At 38.3% G+C, this 22,030-nt stretch overlaps 1 protein-coding gene and 1 pseudogene across 1 annotated transcript in view; both read right to left on the bottom strand.

Annotated features, from left to right (window-relative positions):
• Nucleotides 1–10,651, bottom strand: part of LOC127455611 (potassium channel subfamily K member 2-like) — a 72,562-nt gene extending 61,911 nt beyond the window's left edge. The window contains exon 1 of the mRNA XM_051723658.1: nucleotides 10,514–10,651. Within this exon, the coding sequence (XP_051579618.1) occupies nucleotide 10,514 (1 nt within the window). The 5' untranslated portion in view covers nucleotides 10,515–10,651. The remainder of the gene's footprint in view (nucleotides 1–10,513) is intronic.
• A 504-nt stretch (nucleotides 10,652–11,155) lies between these two features.
• On the bottom strand, nucleotides 11,156–21,353 carry LOC127454945 (centromere protein F-like; annotated as a pseudogene).
• Between the last annotated feature and the right edge of the window lie 677 nt (nucleotides 21,354–22,030).

The following is a 22,030-nucleotide window of genomic DNA, read 5'->3' as shown; positions in this document are numbered from 1 at the left end:
CTCTTTCTCTCGAACTGCCCTCTCCGGTCACCTATATGCCTCGCTCTCCTCATCAGGCTGATTGGGGTCCGGGCGTGCGTCAGTCCGGCCTGGTCCCACCCTCCTCCGCGCTACAATATACTATATATACTATTTTTTATTGTATAATGTCTACTCTATATTGTGTGTATGTGTATTCGCAGCACAATCAGTCATGTAATGGAATTTTCACCAGGAGTGCTAAAGCAAAGCTTACTTTATTTTCTTTAATAATCATGTGCTTTTAGCATTTAAAATGTCAGTTCAATATCAGGGCTTAATATTAGCCAGTTATTACTGGACATAGCTGTATGCTGTACTGAGTGTTGATTGTGTTTGGCTGATAATGCACCACAATTTACCTCAATATAGTGCATATCTGACTCTCTCTTTGAATTTAATGTAAGGGAGTACCATTGCCATGAAGGGGTGTACCTGGTCTACAGTGATGTTTAGGTAGGTGGCACATGTCAAATTGACATCCACATGAATGGCCAAACCCAGGTTTTCCCAGCAGAACATTGCCCAGAGCGTCACACTCCCTCCACCGGCTTGCCATCTTCCCACAGTGCATCCAGGTACCATAACTTCCCCAGGTAAACGACACACACGTACATGGCCGTCCACGTGATGTAAAAGAAAACGGGACTCATCTGACCAGACGACCTTCTTCCACTGCTCCAAGGTCCAGTTGCGACACTCACATGCCCATTGTAGGCGCTTTCAATGGTGGACAGGGGCCATCATGGCCACTCTGCAGCTATGCGCGACGCGCTGTGTGTTGACACATTCCTCACATAACCATCATTAACATTTTTTGTGACTAGTGCCACAGTAGACCTTCTATCGGTTCAGACATGATGGAATAGCCTTCATTGCCCTCACACATCTATGAGCCTCGGGCGCCCAACACCCTGTCGCCGGCTTGTCCCTCCTCGGACCACTGTCGGTAGGTACTCACCACTGCTGACCGGGAGCACCCCACAAGCCTTGCTATTTCAAAGATGTTCTGACCGAGTCGTCTGGCCATAACAATTTGGCCCTCGTCAAAGTAGCTCAGGTCTTTACTGCTGCCCATTTCTCCTGCATTCAACACGTTGACTACGAGAACTGATTGTTCACTTACCATCTAATCTACCCAGACCTTGACACGTGACCTTGTTAGATGTTCAACATTTCTCGCTTCACCAGTGAGTGGTCATGTTTTGACTCAACAGTGAGAATTTTTATGTATAATCATTTGACAGATTCACTTCATACAATTACACAATATATTTATTCATAGCCATATAGAGAACACCTATGACTGATTTAATAACTTTGCTCTGACTGGAACTATCCATTAGATGAAACTAGAGAAGCTGACTTTATAGTGGCACCAAAAGTATATAAAATCAAGCAAAAAGGCCTCCTCTTGTACCACTGTGGGGATGCTTGAAGATCTATACAGTATTTTAAATGTGGTACAGTTTTGCTGAGCTCTAATTTATAAAACGTTGACATGACATGATGCATTACTGTACATGGGTTTGCCAGCAAATACTTCTATGCACTAGAGGATTTGCTCTTGCTATGCGTCGCAAGAAAAAAATGGACAGTCTGCATTTACAATAAAAGGCATTACATTTCATCCATTACAATGAAGCCTACTCCGTTTTTCAGTTCATGCCATTTGGCAGTGACAATAAAGCTGATTAGGATGATGCATGATTGCTTTATAGCTATCAAACTCATGTTGCAACATCAGCTCAACTATTAGTGTAAATAAATGAATTGACTGATTAACAAGCTGGTTGCAGTTTGTTTTACTGTACTAGTTTTGAGATGTACAAACAAGCACACTCGTTGAACTAACAAATAATATAAAAAAACAGATTTGAACAAAATGTAACAATTCTGTCAATTTCTCTCTGAGTTCTCTTTTCTAAACACATAAGGAGAACAGAGAGTGAGTGTAACAGCTAAAATATTGATTTAAGAGTCCTGGGTGGAATTGTGTTGACTTCAAACCTGAATTGAATAAGAACTATATACCTGGTTGGAGGATTGTGTGTCCATAAAAAAAATAAAATAAAATAAAATAAAAAAAGACTTGTATCTACCCTATCAATATCTACAGGTAAAACAGCTTAATGTTTATAAGCAGTATTTTATTATTCCTTCCCCAAAAATGTATTGTAAGTGTAAGTTTGAGTAAATGTACTTGTGTTCTCTAAAACTGTCTATGAACACAAATTTGTAGAACGAACTTTAGCAGTCAGAAAAAGCAATGACAAACGGTTTGTTTCTTTCCATATAAAAAAAACATGTAGCCAACACAATTTTCCAAGGAAAATTCATTTAAGAAGCATAGAGGTTCATTTAAAATTAATATATGCAATCTAAACAGTGTGATGTATAGTAAATATGGAGTGATAGATGTAATGATTCTATCTTGAAACAAAGGAAACAAAGGAAATCAGGTCAATAAAATACATACTAGAAGATAAAACAGCTACATTGTGTTAATGATGACATGAGTTTTGTATTTTAAATAGTAAACAAGATACATAATATGGTATATGAGATGTACAGAAATGAGAAATGTGAGAGAAAATTAGATTACATATAAAACAGCTGCCCTCAAATAATATTTTCAAAGCTAAAAAGCCAGTGCATGAATCCAGTGTAATTATATATATATATATACATACATTCTGCAAATTATTGTATTTAAGACTATTTGGAAATATACACAGCATCACTGTAAATCACTGAACTTGGCAGTTGTCATTTTGTTTTGCAGTGGCATTGACCTGTTCCTGTTTCTCAGGTGTCTTCTTGATGCTACGTGAGTGCCTGGTAATTTTCTACTCTGCACAAGCCACAGGGCTTTCACAGTTATTTTCTCGAGGACTGTTGGTGAGTGCAGTTAATGCAGCCTTGCTCTTGCTAGTCTTGGGCGTCTGGACCTGAAAGTACATGAACATTGTTGGCAATGTGCAATACTGGACTGTTAAGGATGCCTGGGAGCAATATCAATGTTCAAATCACCTCATACTTTAAATCTCTCTAAGGGAAGTGCCGAGCAGTGGACAAGTACAAATATATACTGTAAATATAAGAGCATGCAATCAGTCAATTTTCTGTCCTCCCTGAATCTATATACTTGACATGTACTTTTGGGAGAAAAACCATTGCTGAAAAGTGATTGAAAATTGGCTTTGCTGCAAGCTGACTAATTGTTAGCTCAACTGCTGCACCCTGCTGATGGTTTGCATCTGTTACACTCCAAGTTTAACTGTTGATTTGAGAACTTCAGTTTTCACCATTTAAATTATGCTGTCAATTGATTAAAAGCTTGGTAACACTACAATAAGGTTCCATTCCATTTATTAACATTCAATTCGTTAACATTAATGCATTAGGTATCATGAACAAACAATGAACAATATATTTTTACAGGATTAATTAATCTTTGTTAATGTTAGTTTAAACTAACATTAACACTAGTTTAAACTTTGGTTTAAAGTCGGACCTATCATTTCAAAGAAAGGCTTAGCATATATGTCAATTGCCCGATAATCGTTGACTGATGCTTTGAAAGTTGAAATGTTTGAACTTTGATTGCCGTGTCAGGCCCAAAATATACTTCGGTTTTTACATACACTTATACTTGGGATTAGTGACGTGGGTTCATCATCAGCAGGGTACACAAACAGCCTGATTTTTCTAACCGTGCATACTCCGAATTGTTTGCACTAATTAGTGGCTCCACAAGGTGGCAACACTCACAGAAGATGAGGTAAACACCGGTGAACAACAGGAGACAAAGGTGGAAACAACTACATTGGATGTGCACGTCAAAAGCACGTGTGTGAAGAGGTTAGGAGATACCTGCATTTGTTTAACTCGAGTCTGAAAGACTATAAAGACATATTGGAGTCTAAATTCTTGAAGAAATAGAGTCAAGTACTGCATAGCAGTCATATGTGTATGCGTACAGGGTCAAATGGAGTATATTTTAAAAGGCTAGAGCATTCAACTGTATGTATAAGCTACCAGAAGTGTGAAAAACAAAGAATATTTGGGCTTTACAATGCTTGACGGAAGGGCAACACGGCACCGGCGGCAAAGCTGACAATGCACTTCAAGGTATTCGGCAACGCTGAACAGTTCAACTTAAAAAAAAAAAAAAAAAAAAAAAAAAGGAAAGGAAAAAGATATTTGCATTGTTTTATTCTGTTGTGCTTTGTCTAGCCGTAATGAATGCAGTGTGAATTCATTCTGTGCTGCCTGCTCTCGGTAAGTGTGGTTTGGCAAGGCTGTCGTTGAATCTGTCGTTTTGATCGAATCATTCTCACTCACCTCCATAGATCGAATCATTCTCATTCACCTCCATAGACTGACTCATATCTCATTCACTGATGTCTCTCTCTTTCAAAACCAATGAGCTGTAGTTTGAAGTGCGAGACTACTTTGGCGGCTTTTCTTGCCTTTGAAGACTTACAATATTGCGAGCCATTCAAGTGTGGGCTGAGAAGGATCATAACATTGGTTTCACCTTCTGAATGAATACACTTATCACTAAACTAATAGTTGGTCATTTGAGTCTGAATGAGACAAGACTTCTTGTTCGTGAACAAACTTAAAGTACACACTCGTTCGTAAACAAGGATCTGCTGACTGGCTGAATGAGAGGAGGAGGCAAGTCATTCATTCAGTTTGGCAATTTCGTTTAACAAGAAAAGGGGGCTGGATGAATTATGGATATTATTGTCTTTTTTTGTATAGCTTGCTGAAGTGTGAAGCTTAGCAGTTCACAAAATGATAGATATATGCTTTGTTGTCATTTTGTGGTGAATGACGCTTATAATGCTTAAACACTCTGCAGTGCTGAAGTCTTTTAGTAGAACTGTAGACACAAATTTTACTAAAGGATAATTACATTTGTTCTGGTTGTGAATGACTCTGTCCTTTTGGTTCAATGAAATTGCTCGTTCCAAATTTAAAAGATGGACATTTGGCGCCATCTAATGATAAAGCCATAATTAGCAGAAATTGTCAATGAACTAATCTTTTTGGTGAACGATAAAAGACTTGTCACTGGGATAAATCAAAATCTCAACCACTACTTCACTGGTCATTTGAGTCTGAACAAGATGAGACATCTCATTCATGAATGAACTAAATGAATCAGGCATCTCATTCGTGAACAAGGATCTGCTGACTGGCTGAACGAAAGGAGGAGGAAAGTCTTTCGTTCAGTTTGGTAAACCCGTTCAACAAGAAAAGGGACCGTATGAATTATGAATAAAAGTGACTGATGATGACCTCATTAATTTACAATGACATACGGACGTTACTGTAGACTTGTATTGTTGTCTTTTTTTTGTATAGCTTGATAAAGCATTCACAATATGATAGATGTTTTGTTGTCATTTGTGGGGAAACACTTATGATGCTAAAACACTGCAGAGCTGAAGTCTCTTAGTAGAATTGAAGGCATGCAAATTTTAATAAATGATAATTAGACTGTTAGAATGACCGTGCTCTACTGGCACAAAGGCATAATCTGCAGAAATGGTCAGTGAACAAATCTAACTAATCTTTTTGGTGAACGGATAATTTTTTTTAAAAAAAGTCACTAGGATGAATCAAAATCCTCACCACTAGCAAGGTGTGTTGCCTGTAGTAGTAGTAGATGGAACAGAGTAGCAAATGGGGCTGCACTGACTGCTAACTTGCAAAAACATGAAGGTGGTACTTCAAACTAGCAGCTGACCGATATGTTTTTTTTTTTTTTTTAAATGGCCGATGCCGATATCCAGAGAGCAGGGTGGCCAATATAATTCCGATATAACACAATTTAATATAGTAAATAACAAACATAAATTTGCTAAAAAAAATAATAAACTCTTGTTTAGCACTATATTTACTCAATTTCACACAAAACATTAACTTTGTAAAAAAGAATCTAAAAAAATTATAATATTTTATTTTAAAATGGTAGATAGCAGTTTCTTCAGATTTCCGTTTAGTCATCAAATTTTAGTAATTTATTTGCACAGAAATTGTTAATATATTAGGAAGGAAATAACAGTACACACAGTAGTCCAGAAACCATGGATGGCATGTGCACATTAATCGAATTTACTCAAGAAATACTGAATCAAACCAATTGTACATACAGTCCATTTCTATTAAATTAATGGGAAAAATTAGAACGCCCGACTGCAGCCAGTGGTCAACGGATATAGATAGGAAGTCCCGCCTTACAGGTAAAAGAGCCAATCACCTTTTATATACAGACATCGCCTGTCAATTAACTCGAGAATGCGCATGAGCATTAGCTACAAAAGCTGGGAAAATTGCTTTTTTTCCACGTAATCTGAGGTAAAGAAGCACCTTTTATGATACCTGTGTTGTCAGATTTTACTGCTGATTTGAAATTTGTTCTTTGAGTGTAATCTTGACCAACCGTTTTGGAGATTTTGGTCCGTCTCCATTCAAGTAGATAAGAGCTGCACTTTCATGACTGGAAATAGCCTTGCTAGAGCATTGCAAACATGGCCGACAGTAGACTGACTTGCTAGAGAGACTTTGGTTGCACTCATGCGCTCGTGCGGATCCAGCGCGAGCAGCAGCAATCTCCTGACAGTTTAAACGGCCTGGATCGCCTGCTTGGATTGTTGTCATGATTTGTGAATCAGAGGTACTTTTGATCCTGAAGTTTTGATTCTGACTGATAGAATACACGCTTCAGAGGAAGATATTAGATGAGCGCTCGGCGGGAAGAAAACGCTGGATTTTTGTTAAGTTTGTGAATTACATCTGTTTAAACCAGACATCTGCATATTTGCAGATGATATATAATAGAAGTTTGATTGATATTTGCCTTTTTATCATTAGACAAGACAGTTAAAAGTTACAGGGAACTGTTGAGGAGAGAGGGGGAGAATGAATCAGGTGTGTGCTTTAAAATGATGAGCTCAAACGCATCTGTCATGGCTCTGATATGCAGACCGTTTAAATGAGACTGTGTTGCACACCAGTTTATTATTGTAGAAACACGATGCATGTAACAAGAAAACAAACCGTGCTGGTCATTACATGTCTCAAATCGCTTCACATGCAAGCAGCCGATTCTCGACACCCTCAAGAAACAAATTGTCTTAAGGGGGAATTTTATCGCCCAATGCCTACAATTATAAAAGTCAGAATATTTCGGCCTCATCGATGTATTGGTTGACCACTACTTCAAACCTGAACTGCTCTGATTGTAGGAAAAACCCTTATTATGGAATTTACAAACAGGTCAGGGGGCTGATTTTTTTTATATATATAAGAAACAAAATTAGCACATTAACTTGACACCCCAACAATTAGGATGCTTTCACACTTGGTTCGCTTGCTTGGACCGAACCAGAGTTCGTTTCCCCCCCACCCCCTGCTGCTGTTCACATCATATTACTTAGGTCTGATCCGTGGTCAGACTGCATCATCAACAGGAGTATAAGCGGGCAGCTGTTTACCACTGTAACTAGGAAAAACCCAAGATGTCAGCTTCACTATGTTAAGTAAAATATGAAAGTTTGTCTTTGGATTACCACCAAAAATTGCCATGCACAGAACGTCACTTGTGTTTGTCTGCCATGGATGCATTGCATGTGCAATGATGTGAAAAATGTTATCGCCTTTCTGCCGCGAGCCCGCGGATGTATTGCAAGAGATGCGAAGAATGTGAGCTGCTCTCTGAAGTCGATTTATTTGGAGACAAGCAGGTATGAGAAATGCTTTATACCATAATAATTGCAATCGGGAGCCTGCAAAGAACCAAATTATCCATCATCAATAGCAATTCACTTTACCGATTATGTACAATTGTGTTCATATTAGCAGGAACCTTACTGGAGTTCACATGACCCGTACCCCAGACCACCTTTTCAAGCGGTTTTGCAGGTGCGCACCAGAGTTCTGAAAACAGCGTTTACATCCTCCAAACTTTTATATCATTCAAACCAGGTAAAGCAGTTGAGCGCCCAGGCAAAGACATCTAAAGGCAGGAGGTCCCACAGACCAGAGAAGAGTGACCTGGAAAACAGTAAGCCTGTGGGAGACACCAAGAATGTGCCAGCAGGGAAGAGGCAGAGAGCAGCAGATGACACCCCCCAAGTGCTGGTTGTTTTGGCCTTCGTAAAAGCTTATATTCTTGAATAGATGTTAGGCACCTTCTCTATAAAGTTAGTGAAGGGTATGTGTGGGACATGAGTTATTTAGCAGCATGTGGTCGCTGTCTCTCTTTGAATTCTTGAAGGATAAACAGGAAAATATCCCAGAAACGGTGAACCCGGGTAAGGTGACATGATCAGAGCTGCAGAGGAAGTTAGCTGACAGGCAAGCTTTAACGCCTCAGAGCACTAAGTCTTTCAGTCTAATATAAAATGCTGTGCACAGGTTTCATCTGGACATGCTTTCACGGTCTGCATAAATTAACTCACTTGAGGCAACATTTTCTAAGGGTCTGTGGTGCTCTCCTGTGGTTAAACACTGATGACTTGCTGAATGTTTTCAGCTGTTGTTTCAGAACAAAAAATGGGAGTTTTTATGGCATATAAACCTCTCAGAGATTATTCTTAAGTAAATACATTCTCCATACATTACAGGACACACCTTTTGACTAATGCATTTCCATGACTTTTCCTGTTGTTTGTGATTACTGGACAAGGCTTTTTATTAATTTAACAGAGATTGAACTCTCACACACACTCACACACTCACACAAAAATGCCTATGAAATGAAACAGATCCGAGGATAACTAGAAAATTATATTACCTGCAGACATTTCTATTATTATTACTATTATTTATATATATATATATATATATATATACAGGTGCATCTCAATAAATTAGAATGTCGTGGAAAAGTCCATTTATTTCAGTAATTCAACTCAAATTGTGAAACTCGTGTATTAAATAAATTCAGTGCACACAGACTGAAGTAGTTTAAGTCTTTGGTTCTTTTAATTGTGATGATTTTGGCTCACATTTAACAAAAACCCACCAATTCACTATCTCAAAAAATTAGAATACATCATAAGACCAATAAAAAAAACATTTTTAGTGAATTGTTGGCCTTCTGGAAAGTATGTTAATTTACTGTATATGTACTCAATACTTGGTAGGGGCTCCTTTTGCTTTAATTACTGCCTCAATTCGGCGTGGCATGGAGGTGATAAGTTTGTGGCGCTGCCGAGGTGGTATGGAAGCCCAGGTTTCTTTGACAGTGGCCTTCAGCTCATCTGAATTTTTTGGTCTCTTGTTTCTCATTTTCCTCTTGACAATACCCCATAGATTCTCTATGGGGTTCAGGTCTGGTGAGTTTGCTGGCCAGTCAAGCATACCAACACCATGGTCATTAAACCAACTTTTGGTGCTTTTGGCAGTGTGGGCAGGTGTCAAATCCTGCTGGAAAATGAAATCAGCATCTTTAAAAAGCTGGTCAGCAGAAGGAAGCATGAAGTGCTCCAAAATTTCTTGGTAAACGGGTGCAGTGACTTTGGTTTTCAAAAAACACAATGGACCAACACCAGCAGATGACATTGCACCCCAAATCATCACAGACTGTGGAAACTTAACACTGGACTTGGGCTATGAGCTTCTCCACCCTTCCTCTAGACTCTAGGACCTTGGTTTCCAAATGAAATACAAAACTTGCTCTCATCTGAAAAGAGGACTTTGGACCACTGGGCAACAGTCCAGTTCTTCTTCTCCTTAGCCCAGGTAAGACGCCTCTGACATTGTCTGTGGTTCAGGAGTGGCTTAACAAGAGGAATACGACAACTGTAGCCAAATTCCTTGACACGTCTGTGTGTGGTGGCTCTTGATGCCTTGACCCCAGCCTCAGTCCATTCCTTGTGAAGTTCACCCACATTCTTGAATCGATTTTGCTTGACAATCATAAGGCTGCGGTTCTCTCGGTTGGTTGTGCATCTTTTTCTTCCACACTTTTTCCTTCCACTCAACTTTCTGTTAACATGCTTGGATACAGCACTCTGTGAACAGCCAGCTTCTTTGGCAATGAATGTTTGTGGCTTACCCTCCTTGTGAAGGGTGTCAATGATTGTCTTCTGGACAACTGTCAGATCAGCAGTCTTCCCCATGATTGTGTAGCCTAGTGAACGAAACTGAGAGACCATTTTGAAGGCTCAGGAAACTTTGCAGGTGTTTTGAGTTGATTAGCTGATTGGCATGTCACCATATTCTAATTTTTTGAGATAGTGAATTGGTGGGTTTTTGTTAAATGTGAGCCAAAATCATCACAATTAAAAGAACCAAAGACTTAAACTACTTCAGTCTGTGTGCATTGAATTTATTTAATACACGAGTTTCACAATTTGAGTTGAATTACTGAAATAAATGAACTTTTCCATGACATTCTAATTTATTGAGATGCACCTGTAGTTTTTTTGTGGATGCAAGACGTAGGCATAGTCTGTGATGGTGGTCTTACTGTGTTTGACACGCTGCCCTCTGCTGTCTGTTTGAGGATTTGCACAAGGTGTTCTGCAGAGCTTTGCTGAGCTGCAGCTGTTGGGGCAGCCAGGTGAGGACTGCAGCGCTGCACTGTGGTTCTCCGAATGATAAATGGACTCATCTCTCCAACTGGGATATCTGAAAAACCTGTGGAGAAAGAAACCATTCAAATAGCAATTAATTACAAAAATATAGCAATCAAGAGTGCAGAGACATATGTTTCAGACAGTGATTTGATTATGAAAGTTTTGTTGAGAACAACTTGCATATGAATGTATGAGTTGTCATGATATCAAAATTTCAGTAGTCAATATTTCCCAATTAAGCAAACACTTGGAAAAAAGGCAGTAAGTGTTTTTTTCTTTTCTTTTTCCTCTTGTTAAAACTGTTGTTTGATTAATATAAAAATAACTCGACAGACAGCGGGAGGTCCATCAGGCTGCATCTACACTAGCTAGGCGTGAGTGCACAGGTACAGAATTGTGTCGTACTCTGTACTACCGACACAGTGGAAAGACTGGTATTGCTATACATTTTTTGTTATCAACGTAGTACTCAAGTACTCCTTTTGACATCGCTAGAATGTACCATTGATATTGAATACATCAAATGATAGGCCTCAATTGTGAATATATTTCTTACCTTTCTGCACAAGTTCAGGCAAACCCTCTGGTCTAAAATCCTCATCATCTTGGGTGACATTCGGCATGGCAGTTGCAGCTTTGAGTCTCTTGGTGATGTTGTGCAGGGCTTCCTGTGCTCTGTTGGGGGTGTCATCTGCTGCTCTCTGCCTCTTCCCTGCTGGCACATTCTTGGTGTCTCCCACAGGCTTACTGTTTTCCAGGTCACTCTTCTCTGGTCTGTGGGACCTCCTGCCCTTAGGTGTCTTTGCCTGGGAGCTCAACTGCTTTACCTGGTTCTTGAGGCTTTCGTTGGTCTCTTCTAGCTTGTGAAATCTGACCATGAGGCTGCAGTATCTGTCCATGCTTTCGTCCGCCTCACGGCTCTTTTCCTCCAGAGCTTCCCTCAGTTCCTGCAGCTCTGCCTGTAGGGTGTCACTGCTGCTGGTGTTACCTGTTACAATGACAGATGCATCTGTTTAATATGCAATTTCAACTGAAGTCCTGATAAATGTGCTATGGAACTAAAATCAACGGTCAAAAACAAGAGACAAGCCCATGAAAGTTAGGTTTACTACAACTTCAAGGTATAGTTCACCAAAAAATTTAATTAATTTACTCACTCTCATGTTGTTCCAAACACATCCTTCATTCCGTGGACCACAAAAGCAGATGTTAGCCATAATGACAGCCTCAGTCACCATTCACATTCATTGTATTGAAAAACAAACAAAAACAACAAAAAAACTATGAACGTGAATAATCCCTAACATTCTAACATCATCTTTTGTGTTCCATGGAAGAAAGTCATGTGGGTGAGTAATTGATGATATCATTTTCATTTTTATTTTGAGTTACACCCATACCTAGTTTCTGTGAGGCCTGCAGTGCTGTTATCTGCTCTCCGTGCTGCTGAAGTTCTTCGTGGAGTGTCTGCTTCTCGCTCTCTAGCTGCTTACAAATTGATCTTACACATAGCATTGTCCTTCTCTTTGGATAAGCGCACAACCTTTGAGTCCAACTCTGCCTACAGGGATCAAGAACAACAACAAAAGTTTAATAACTTGACTTAAACTTACAAACATAATGGCAATTAGCAGTACCTAATATTTTGCTATAATATTATGTATGCATCTGTGCACACACATACATAATACTACCTTGTTCAACTGCATACAATGTAATGAAAAGGAATAGCAAAATAAACACCACAAGCAAAACAAAAACAATACCTTTTCTTTTTCACAATTTTCCAATTTGATTTGTAACTCCTTTAAAGCGGAGTCCACGTCTGCATTCTGAGACTTGAAGCTGTTGAGGTCTGATAGACATTGCGCAGCCTTTTCTTCAGCTGCTGTCAGTTTTTCCTTCAATACATTAATCTCTATCTCATGCTGTTGAAGACGTAAAATCACTTAGTCATCATAATCACCAAGCATATCAGAGCAACAAAATAGTTTGTCATTTCTGTGTGTGTAGTTATTTGCAAAGAAAACAGCAATAGTGAAATACGAGAGATCAAGTCACATTTATAGTCATTATTTTCAATGGCAAAGTCAGCTTGCCCCAAACAAATGACAAAAAAAATCAATTACAAAATCAATTAAACTACCAAAATATCAATATTGGCTAAGCATCACAAGTGAAAAACCTTTAAAATCTAAAAATTGCTCTCATCTTTTGAAAAATGCACAGTACAACTTCCATAGACAACATTATTACTGTTGTACAATGTTACATTTGTAAAAATGTATTCACGTTGTAAACTGCGTGTTAAAAAGTTGACCATCTGCTGCAGTACCTGTTTCAAGTTCTCCTCATGTCTCCAGTTATTTTCCTTCATCTGAGCATCATGACTTTCTTGGATATCAGATAATTTTCTCTCCAATTCTTCTTTCTCTGATGTCAGTGTTTCCAAGCTTGGCTGGGAGGTGCAATAAATATACAGTACAAGGAGACATTCAAGAATTACCTAAATACAGTATTTAATTTGAATCAAGATGAAGAAAAATTCTTACCTTGTATGTTTCAGTTTGTTGTTGAGAATCCTGGAGTTGACAAGTCAGTAGATTTTGATTATTCTCCAAAGCATTCTGCCTTTCCTTTGCATCGCACAGTTGTTGCTGATGTTGCATTTGAAGCTGCAAACTGCTCTCTTGAAATGCATTTATCTGAAGAATAAAAAAATAAAATAAAATGAGTTGTGAGCTGTGTTAGGTTAAAAAGAATGTCAACTTTCTTGAGACACCTGCTATCTGTTCTATTCGTTGCACTGCATCTAGCCGTTTTGTAAAGCAAAACATGTTTGGCCTGAACAGCCCCTGAAGATAACAAAATATAACATCAGCATGCAACAGTACCTTTTCCGTTAGTTCCACGTTCATGAGCTTCAAAGCACTCAGTTGGCTCTCCAGCTGTTAGATATTATTCTCCAGAGATCTTACAGTTGTCTGCATGACCTCTATCTTGGTAGACTGCATCTGTACCTTCTCCTCCAACTATGCAATAGTAGACTGCAGCTGGACCTTCTCCTTTTGCAGTTCATCTCTTTCTTCCTGAACTAAAGAGAGTGCCTGCAGTTCAGCGACTTGTGACTGAAGTTCTACTTTTTCTATGATTAGCTCCTGCTGTCTGTTTTCAAAATCTTTCAAGAGTGACTGGTTTGATGAGTGGAGCTCTGTCTGAAACCTTTCATATTCAAGAACTCTTTGTGCAAACTCTTTGTTTTCAGATTGCAAAGACAGCAACTGAGAGGTCAGATCACGTGCTTTAATCTCACTGGATTCTAGGTCATTTCTACAGAGTTGAAGTTCCCCCTCCATGGCACCAACTTTCAACTGGAAATCCTCTATTACTTGTTGTTGACTCACTGTTGCCTCTTCCATTGCCTTTTCAACAGATTTGAGCTTTTCAGATGCTGCTTGATTGGACAACTGATGTTCCTCAATCAGGATGTTCCTTTGTTGAAGTTCTTGCTCAAGTTTACATTTCTCCTCAAGATCTCTCAGCTCAGTGGTCATCTCTTCAATTGTTTTGGTAAGCTCTTGCTTTTCAGCATGTATTTCCTCGAGCTCAGCTTTGACAGTTTCTGCTTGAAGAACCACATCTTCCAGATTCTGGTCAGAAAGTTCTTTGTCTCTCTCAAGCTTTTCAATATTGTCCTGTAGGGCATCTGCCTTCCTCTGTGCAGCTTTGAGCAGCTGACTCATATGGTTCTTCTTCCTTTCATCAGACTCAATTCGTACCTTCAGTTTTTCAATGCCCTGTCTCATCTGAGCAACCTCCTCCTGAGTAGAAATCAACCTGGAGGCTATTTCACCTTTCTCCAAAAGGGAAGATTCCAGGGACTGGGATAGCCTGATATTCTCATCCTCAAGTGAATGGATTTTGGAAGACATATTTTCAGTCTCTCTTAAGGCAAAATTCTCATTGTTATTAAAATTGTTCAATTCGCTAGACAATTTTTTATTGTCTTCATTCAAGAAAGCCACTGTATTCTCAAGGTTTTGAGACTTCAACTTTAGCTGCTCTTTTTCCTTAAGCAGGACATCAATTTGGTTAGATGCTGCCTCATTTTGGCTTTTTCCAGTCCTAATGTCCTCTTCTAGAACTTCTATTAGTACTTGTGCATCAGTCTCTCTCCTCTCCAGAAGCACAGCCTTTTCTTTCCACTTTATTAAGGAGTGATTTTTACTTTCTCTCTCCTCTGCACACAAAACAAGTTCTTCTTTAAGTCGCCCACCCTCTGTCATAGTGATATTAAGTTGTTGTTCAAGGCTACAATTTGTTCTTCTCACAGCTTCGAGCTCTGCTTCTAATTTCTTTTTCTTTTCTTGCATTTCCTCTAAGTCAGCCTCCATGGACAGGATGTGCTTTTCAAGATTGGCTTTCTCTGACCACACTCTTTTTAGTTTGCTCTCGATCTGGAAAAACTTCTCATTCCACTCACCTTTAGCTACTTCTAAGCTACTCATCATCTCAATAACATCTGACAGCTGGCATTTGGTGGTCTGCAATTGTAGTTTCAATTAATCAATCTCTTCTGTCAATTCTCCAATGTGGTTATTCAGTCTCTGGTTTTCCTTGGTGATGGACGTAAACTTGTTTTCGCAGTTTTCCTTTTCTTTTTCTATTTCACAAACTTTGCCCTCCAGCTCCGAGCACAGACATCTCCTAATAGCCATTTCTGATGCCAAGACTTCAAACTGGGACTGCAAATGTAGAAGCTCCTCTTCTCGCTTCCTTAGAGTTTCCTTAATTGTTGCAAGTTTCACAAGTGATTTTTCATTCTCAGTGTTCATATCTGAAGTGGAGTCTGACCGTTGAGGGTGGTTTAATATGTTCTCTTGTGATTCAGATGTCATTTTTTTCATTACCTTATCAATGAAGAAAAATAAATAAATAAATAAAAACACACACAACATTTAAATAGCCTTTTTGATATCAGCAATGCTTTAAAGGAATAGTCAGCCACAATTTTTTAATTCTGTCATAATTCAGTTCATAACATAATTTGATATGACATCATGATGTTTGCCACAAGACAAGCAAGAACCAATGAGGTTTCATGTTTTCGAGAGTGCTGCAATATTGGAAGACAGAATTTTCATTTTTGGGTGAACCATTTCTTTAAACCTTTTTATTTTTTATTTTTATCCAAGCACATTTTCAAAATTAAAGATTTAAGATAGCACTCAAACAGATATAATACATAAAATTTGAACTCAAAATATTAGAAATTACTTGTGACATACAGGACGTATGTTACCTGTGAGGATTCAGGAACCAGCAAGGACGATGAGGCAAGGTCTAATTCCTGCAGTTGTTGCATGGTTGCTTCCAATTGTGAGGATAAGATGTCTGTGTGCTGTTTTTCATCCCTGAGCTTAGCCTCCAACTCGTTTTTGATGCCGAGCATTTGCTCCTCCATGCTTTGGAGCTCTTTAGCATGCTCTAATTTTAGTTGTTCTATTTTAACCCCCATTTGCTCCTGCATGGTTCTGACAGTCTCCTAGAGAACATGAGATAACTCAAGCTCACTAGAGTTCTTTTGCATTTGCTCTTCAAGTGGTAAGTGTTGGGCACCCTTATCTGACAACAGGGCTGACTGGGGATCTTTGGCCTCTTCTTGTAAATCTGGTTGCCCATCAGTCGATGAAATGCCCATGAGAACAGTATCTTCTTCAAAAGGCAAAATAGATGTGTTTGCAAATGGCATTTCACAAATATCATGCAGCACACCTGGGTCATTCTTAAATGCAGTTTGCTCTTTTTCCAGTGTGTCTTGGTCAGAGTTTAATGTGAGACTTTTCTCAGACTGAAGCTGCTCTATTAGACATTGCTGTTCAGCAATCTGAGATACCAGAGAATTATTTACCTGTTTTAATTTATCCATTTGTTCTTTAGTATTCCGAGAATCTGCTTTCAATTCCTGGATTTCGGATTCCAACTTCAGCTTTTGCTCCATCAATTTATTATACATCGCTTCAAGATTTTCCTGCTTACAATTTTCTTGCTCTAGGGAAACTTGAAGCTTTTCATGGATTACCCGAAGAGATTCTAATTCAGAAGCTAAGACAGAATTAGATTGTTGTTCCTTCAAACATGCAGATAGCTGTGACACTTCAAGGGTGTTTTTTGCAAAGTCTTCTTTGACCAACTCAAGCTCTGCTTGTAGGGTGGACCTCTGGGCCTCACTCTCACCTAACTTTGCTTCGAGAATACAGATGTTGCCCTGTAGCTCCTCTACTTGTGCATCATATGTATTAATGCAGGTTTCATTATCTTCAAGATCCATTTGAAGCATCTCAAGCTGCACTTCGATTTTGCTCATGTTTATGTTTTTTTCTTTCAATGCCTCTAGAGCTTTAGCTTGCTTGGATTCAGCCTCCTTAACTTTTTCTTTTAATGTTTTAATCTCACAGGATTTTGCTTCCTCTTGGCTTTTCAAGACAGTCAAAGCAGCTCCAAGACTTTTAATCTCCTGCTCATGCAGCAATGCATTTTGTTTCAAATCTTCAAGTTCCTGTGCAACTTTCTGATTGGAATCAATTACCTCCTTGAGTTTACCCTTAGATGAGTCAAGATCTTTCTTCAACTTCGACTTTTCGAGAACAGTCTCTTCCAGTTTTTTGGAAGCATTTCTAACCTCCAGACATTTACTCTCCAATTCTGCCCCAAGAGTATCAATGTGCTCCTCTAAACTCTTCTGTTTATTAAGATGAGCTTCCATTTTAGAGTCATAAACTTCAGATTCCTGGCTAAAACTCTCAGTGAGCTCCTTGATACTAATCTCTAATAAAGCATTTTTCTCAGACCTGTCTTGTAAACATTTTTCTAGGCTTAAATTCAACTCTTTAGAAGAGTCATACTGTTTCTGAAGACTCTCTAGTGAATTATTTAGTGTGTAACAACTTATTTGAGGCCTCAAGCTCAGTTTCTATTAGCACAATCTTTTCTGCCATGGCATTATTTTCAACAAGTGCTTCTGACAACATAGATACCTGATTAAGATGATCTTCTTTCTCTTGGTAAACAACATTGTGAACTTTTTGGATTCTTTCGTACTTCTCAGACAAATCCTTTGCTTCATTTTCAGTCTCATGTAACTTTAATTTGAGTTGTGTATTATCTTGCTCCAAGCTTGAGGCCTTCTTTCTTTCTTCTATATTATTCTCAAGATTCTTTGTTATTTTCTTCTTATTTTCCAACTCTTTGGCAGTCTGAACTTGTAGCTCCTTTATTTTTTCGAGAGAATTTCTAGTTTCCTCTGCCTCAGCAGCAAGGCAGTTAAACTGCTCTTTAAGAGAACTGAAGAACTTGCACTTTTGTAGCAGAGTCTCAACCTCATTAATAAGGTCTTTTTCGCTATTTTCCACCAAAGACAGTTTCTCTACTAGATCCTCTTTGACTTTAGAAAGGTCATCAAACTTTCCTTGGATGTCTGTATTTAAACTTTTTTGGAGACTCAGGTCTGATTCCAAGGAGTCAATCTTATCAAGCACATCCTGTTGGTATTTTTCCATGTTCAACTTTGCCTCCTCTAGCTCTTTGTTTTGGGCGAGACAGTTTTCATATTCTTTAGCCAACATACATTTCTCTTCTTTGAATTTCTCCAATTCCTGCTCTCGCAAGGCAAGGGATTCCTGAATATGTACAATTTCTGTTCATCTCAATAATGGAGCCCTTTGATTTAGTCAAATCACAAGCGCTTTCATACTCTGTAAGCAGTTGACTATGGGCCTGCTCCATTCCTTCCACCCTACTTGTTTCCTGATGCAGTTTAGCTTCAAGCTCCCTCACTTGTTCCTGCATTTGAGTGATCTGTTCCTTCAAATTGTCCGTCTCTTTTTTATGTTTCTGATTTGTCTTACTGAACTGCTGTTGAAGCTCCTCATACACTCTACATTTTCCCTCCAGCTTTACACATTTAATAAGCAGTTCACCTTTGAGTGAATCAATCTGACCAGAGAGGCAGAGTTTCTCTTTTTCTGAATCTTGCAGCTTCTCGTGGAGACTATAATGAGTAGCATTGAGCGCAGCCATTTCCCTCTCCAGATCTGCAATTTTGTTCAGCATTTCCTCATGATTTGATTCAGCATTATTAATCAACTCTTCCTTTTCAGTTTTCCACTGCAGAAGAGTCTCATACTCTTTCTTCATTTCAGTAACTTCTTTTTGACAGGAGTTTGTGGTCATTTTGAGGTGTTCATTTTCTTTCTCCACAGCACATATCTTATTTGCTTTAAGTTAAATTTCATGAACTACTTTTTGCAAATCAGTCTGAGTTTTGATAGTCTTTGCTTCCATTTCAACTAGATTTTGTCTGGCATTTCCCAATTCTTGAGCAGATGATGCACTTTGATGTTCCATTTTTTTCCAAAGCTCAGTCAGTTCTTCACTCTGAGTTTGTGTCTTAACTGAAAATCATGATGCAAAATGATTAGACATTTCCTCAGATTCTATCACATTTAAACTGGATACAAAGACTGTGATAAACATCAATCTATTGACCTTTTAAATGTTTGAAAATTACCCATGGAAAGTTTATTTTTACATTTCAACATGTAATGCATTTTTACTGCATTAAGAATTCATCAGGGACGATCACTTTGTGGAGATTTTAAAGTTATAAAGCGAAAATATACCTTTTAAATCATCCACTATTATGTGAGTTTTGGCAAGTTTTTGCTCAGTATTTTGTTTTTCCTCTAAGTTGTTTGACCCTCTTTGTTCCTTGGTCTAACTGACAACTGAGAGTATTCTTCTCTCTCTGCATCTCCTGTGAAGGACAGATACAAAATTTTCATGTTCTATGAACTATGACCAGTGAAGTCTTTTATAGCAGGCCAACATAACTTATTTTCATTATAAAACTAAAAAATTGGTCAGACATTTAAGTTCTAAACAAAGTAACATACTTCAAATTTCTTCTTAAACTCTGCCTCTTTTACTTGACTTGCTTGTAGCGCCTGCTCAGATCTGAGGATTTTCTGTTTCAGCTCCTCCAAATCTTTTTCCAGATGATTCTTTAGAGCAGTTACCTTTGAAATCAATGACACTCTATTGTGATTATATGCATTTTTGGGTTCAGTTTAAAGTATTTGAAAAACTACAAAGAGAGAAAATATTATAACAATGATCAGAAAAGTTTTATGTTATTCATTACATGCATAAAACATTATGATTCATCAAATTACCTTGTCCACATCTGATTGCAAAACATTGTAGTCTTTTTTGGCTTGCTGGATCTCCATTTTCATTTTATTTTTCACCTGGTTAAACTGCTGATCAAGAGCTTGATGCAAGCTTTGAAGCTGTGCAATTTCCTGAAATGAGTGAAAGGACAAATATTTCCTGGTTTGAGTTAATCCAATATTCAGAAATATGAAACATTATTTTAATGAACTATATTTGACTTGGTAATGAAGAAAACAGGCGGGGGAAAAAACCTTTTGACTCTCTCTCTCCTGGTCCTTGATTTCCTGCTCCAGAGATCGATGCATGCTCTCAGCATTGTGTCTCTGACAATTCATCTCCTCTGTTACCTGCTTCAGCTTTTACTCAATTGATGAACACTGAGGAACAAATCAACATCAAATGAACTACTGTACTTGCATTACATAGCCCTATATTCCGAGGAGAGGTTAAAATGTACACAAATGCTTAAAGTCTATATCTTAGCTCCTGTGCCTGGTCACCATTTTTACCACCAATTTAAATCCCCCTTTTCCCCACTTAAAAGGGGGGACTTTAAATTGTCTTGCTCTGTGGCAAATTCAAAAGTACAAATATTCCTTGTAATCTCTCAACTAATATGAGGTCAAAAAAGCTGCATGCATAATTATTGGAGAATAGGCAAAATGCTTTTTAAAACAGTTTTAGATGGAGTATAACTGCAGTCACACTTAATATAAAAAAAATATTTCATGTCAACTACCCAAATATATACATTTCAAGCTCACCATAATTGCTAGCAACTGAATATGCCATATAAGAGATATATTGCAAAATATCAAATACACTTATAAACATTTTAAGCAGACCCACGTTACCTTAGAAACAGATTGCTCGTATTGGCCTGTAGCTTTTGTAAATTCATCTCTGGACTTGCTGAGAAGTTTGTCCTTCTCTGCCAGATCTTTCTTGGCCATCTCAAGTTGACTTTGAATTTCGCTGAATTTATTGATCTGATTCTTCACATCCTTCTCTTGAGCCTGAAGACGGACTTCTAACTCCGAAACCTTTGACCTTAGATCTGAGCAGCATAAGAAAGCAAAAAGAAAACAATTGAGTTACCCAAAGCCTAAGGCATATGAAGATTATTCCTGTACTGCTCTATTCTAGAGCATATTATTATTTATGCACCAAAAAATAAAATCCATCTGAAAGGTCAGACCAACCTTGATTGATATTCTTAAGATGTTCCATCTGCTGTGAGCCAGCTGTGTCACTTTGAGTCCCTGATGCAAACTGCTGATGTGGTTTTATTGGTGTGTCGTCATAAGACCATGACATCCCAGAGGGTCCATTTCTTCTCCTAGAGGGTGTCTCTGTCACAGTTAATAACTGATGACTGTGTGTTTGGTCTTGTTGCCAAGGAAAAATAGAGGACCCTGCCTGCTGTCGTGCAATGTCTTTATGGCTAATTGAAGACTGGTTCAGAAGCTTCAGAAGAGTCACAAAAGGGTGGGTGCATAGTTATTGTTATTTAGTAAATTAATATGACAACTAGCACTAAGGCACTTTTCACCAAAAATTTACTGTATGTATTTTACTTATGTTTACATGCGTGACTTTGATTTCTGCCTCTAACCTTTTCCGCTCCTCAACCCCCTAGTTTGGAATCTAAAGATTAAATATTGCATTGTTAAAATGTGTCGCATTAGTCTTGCAAGCATTTTGATGTGCTATAAAACACATCTTACTCTGTAGCCAATGATTAGGTGTCGCAGGGGTTGTAAGTGCTTTTTGTGGTGTACTAAAATGTTGGATTTCTGCAGTATGTGAAGTTTGGGACCATTCCAAATCATTTTTGTACCTGAACGAAATCAATAAATAAATGAAGCCAAAAAAAGAAGAAGAAGAAAAAAAAAGAAAAGAGGTTGTGTATGCAGCGTTTAGAACATTTTTAAACGCTATATTACTGAAAAGATACTGAAAATTAAATTATATAGACCGTAGGGCTGGGAAAAATATAAATTTTCCGATGCATCGAGATCTTCGTTTGAACGATCTCAATATCGATTCTTAAATCTCCCAAAAATTGATCTTTCACTCTAAGTGGCAACCCTCTACAATGCAAGTAAATCATTCGCATGTGCAACCAAATCTCACGCTATGCTACTAAACATGTTTATGATTAGCCACTGGCT

Source organism: Myxocyprinus asiaticus, chromosome 17 (genome assembly GCF_019703515.2).
Source record: "Myxocyprinus asiaticus isolate MX2 ecotype Aquarium Trade chromosome 17, UBuf_Myxa_2, whole genome shotgun sequence".
In the NCBI taxonomy this organism is placed as follows: domain Eukaryota; kingdom Metazoa; phylum Chordata; class Actinopteri; order Cypriniformes; family Catostomidae; genus Myxocyprinus; species Myxocyprinus asiaticus.
The sequence above is the reverse complement of the archived record's forward strand: the minus strand, read 5'-3'. Positions and strand labels throughout refer to the sequence as shown.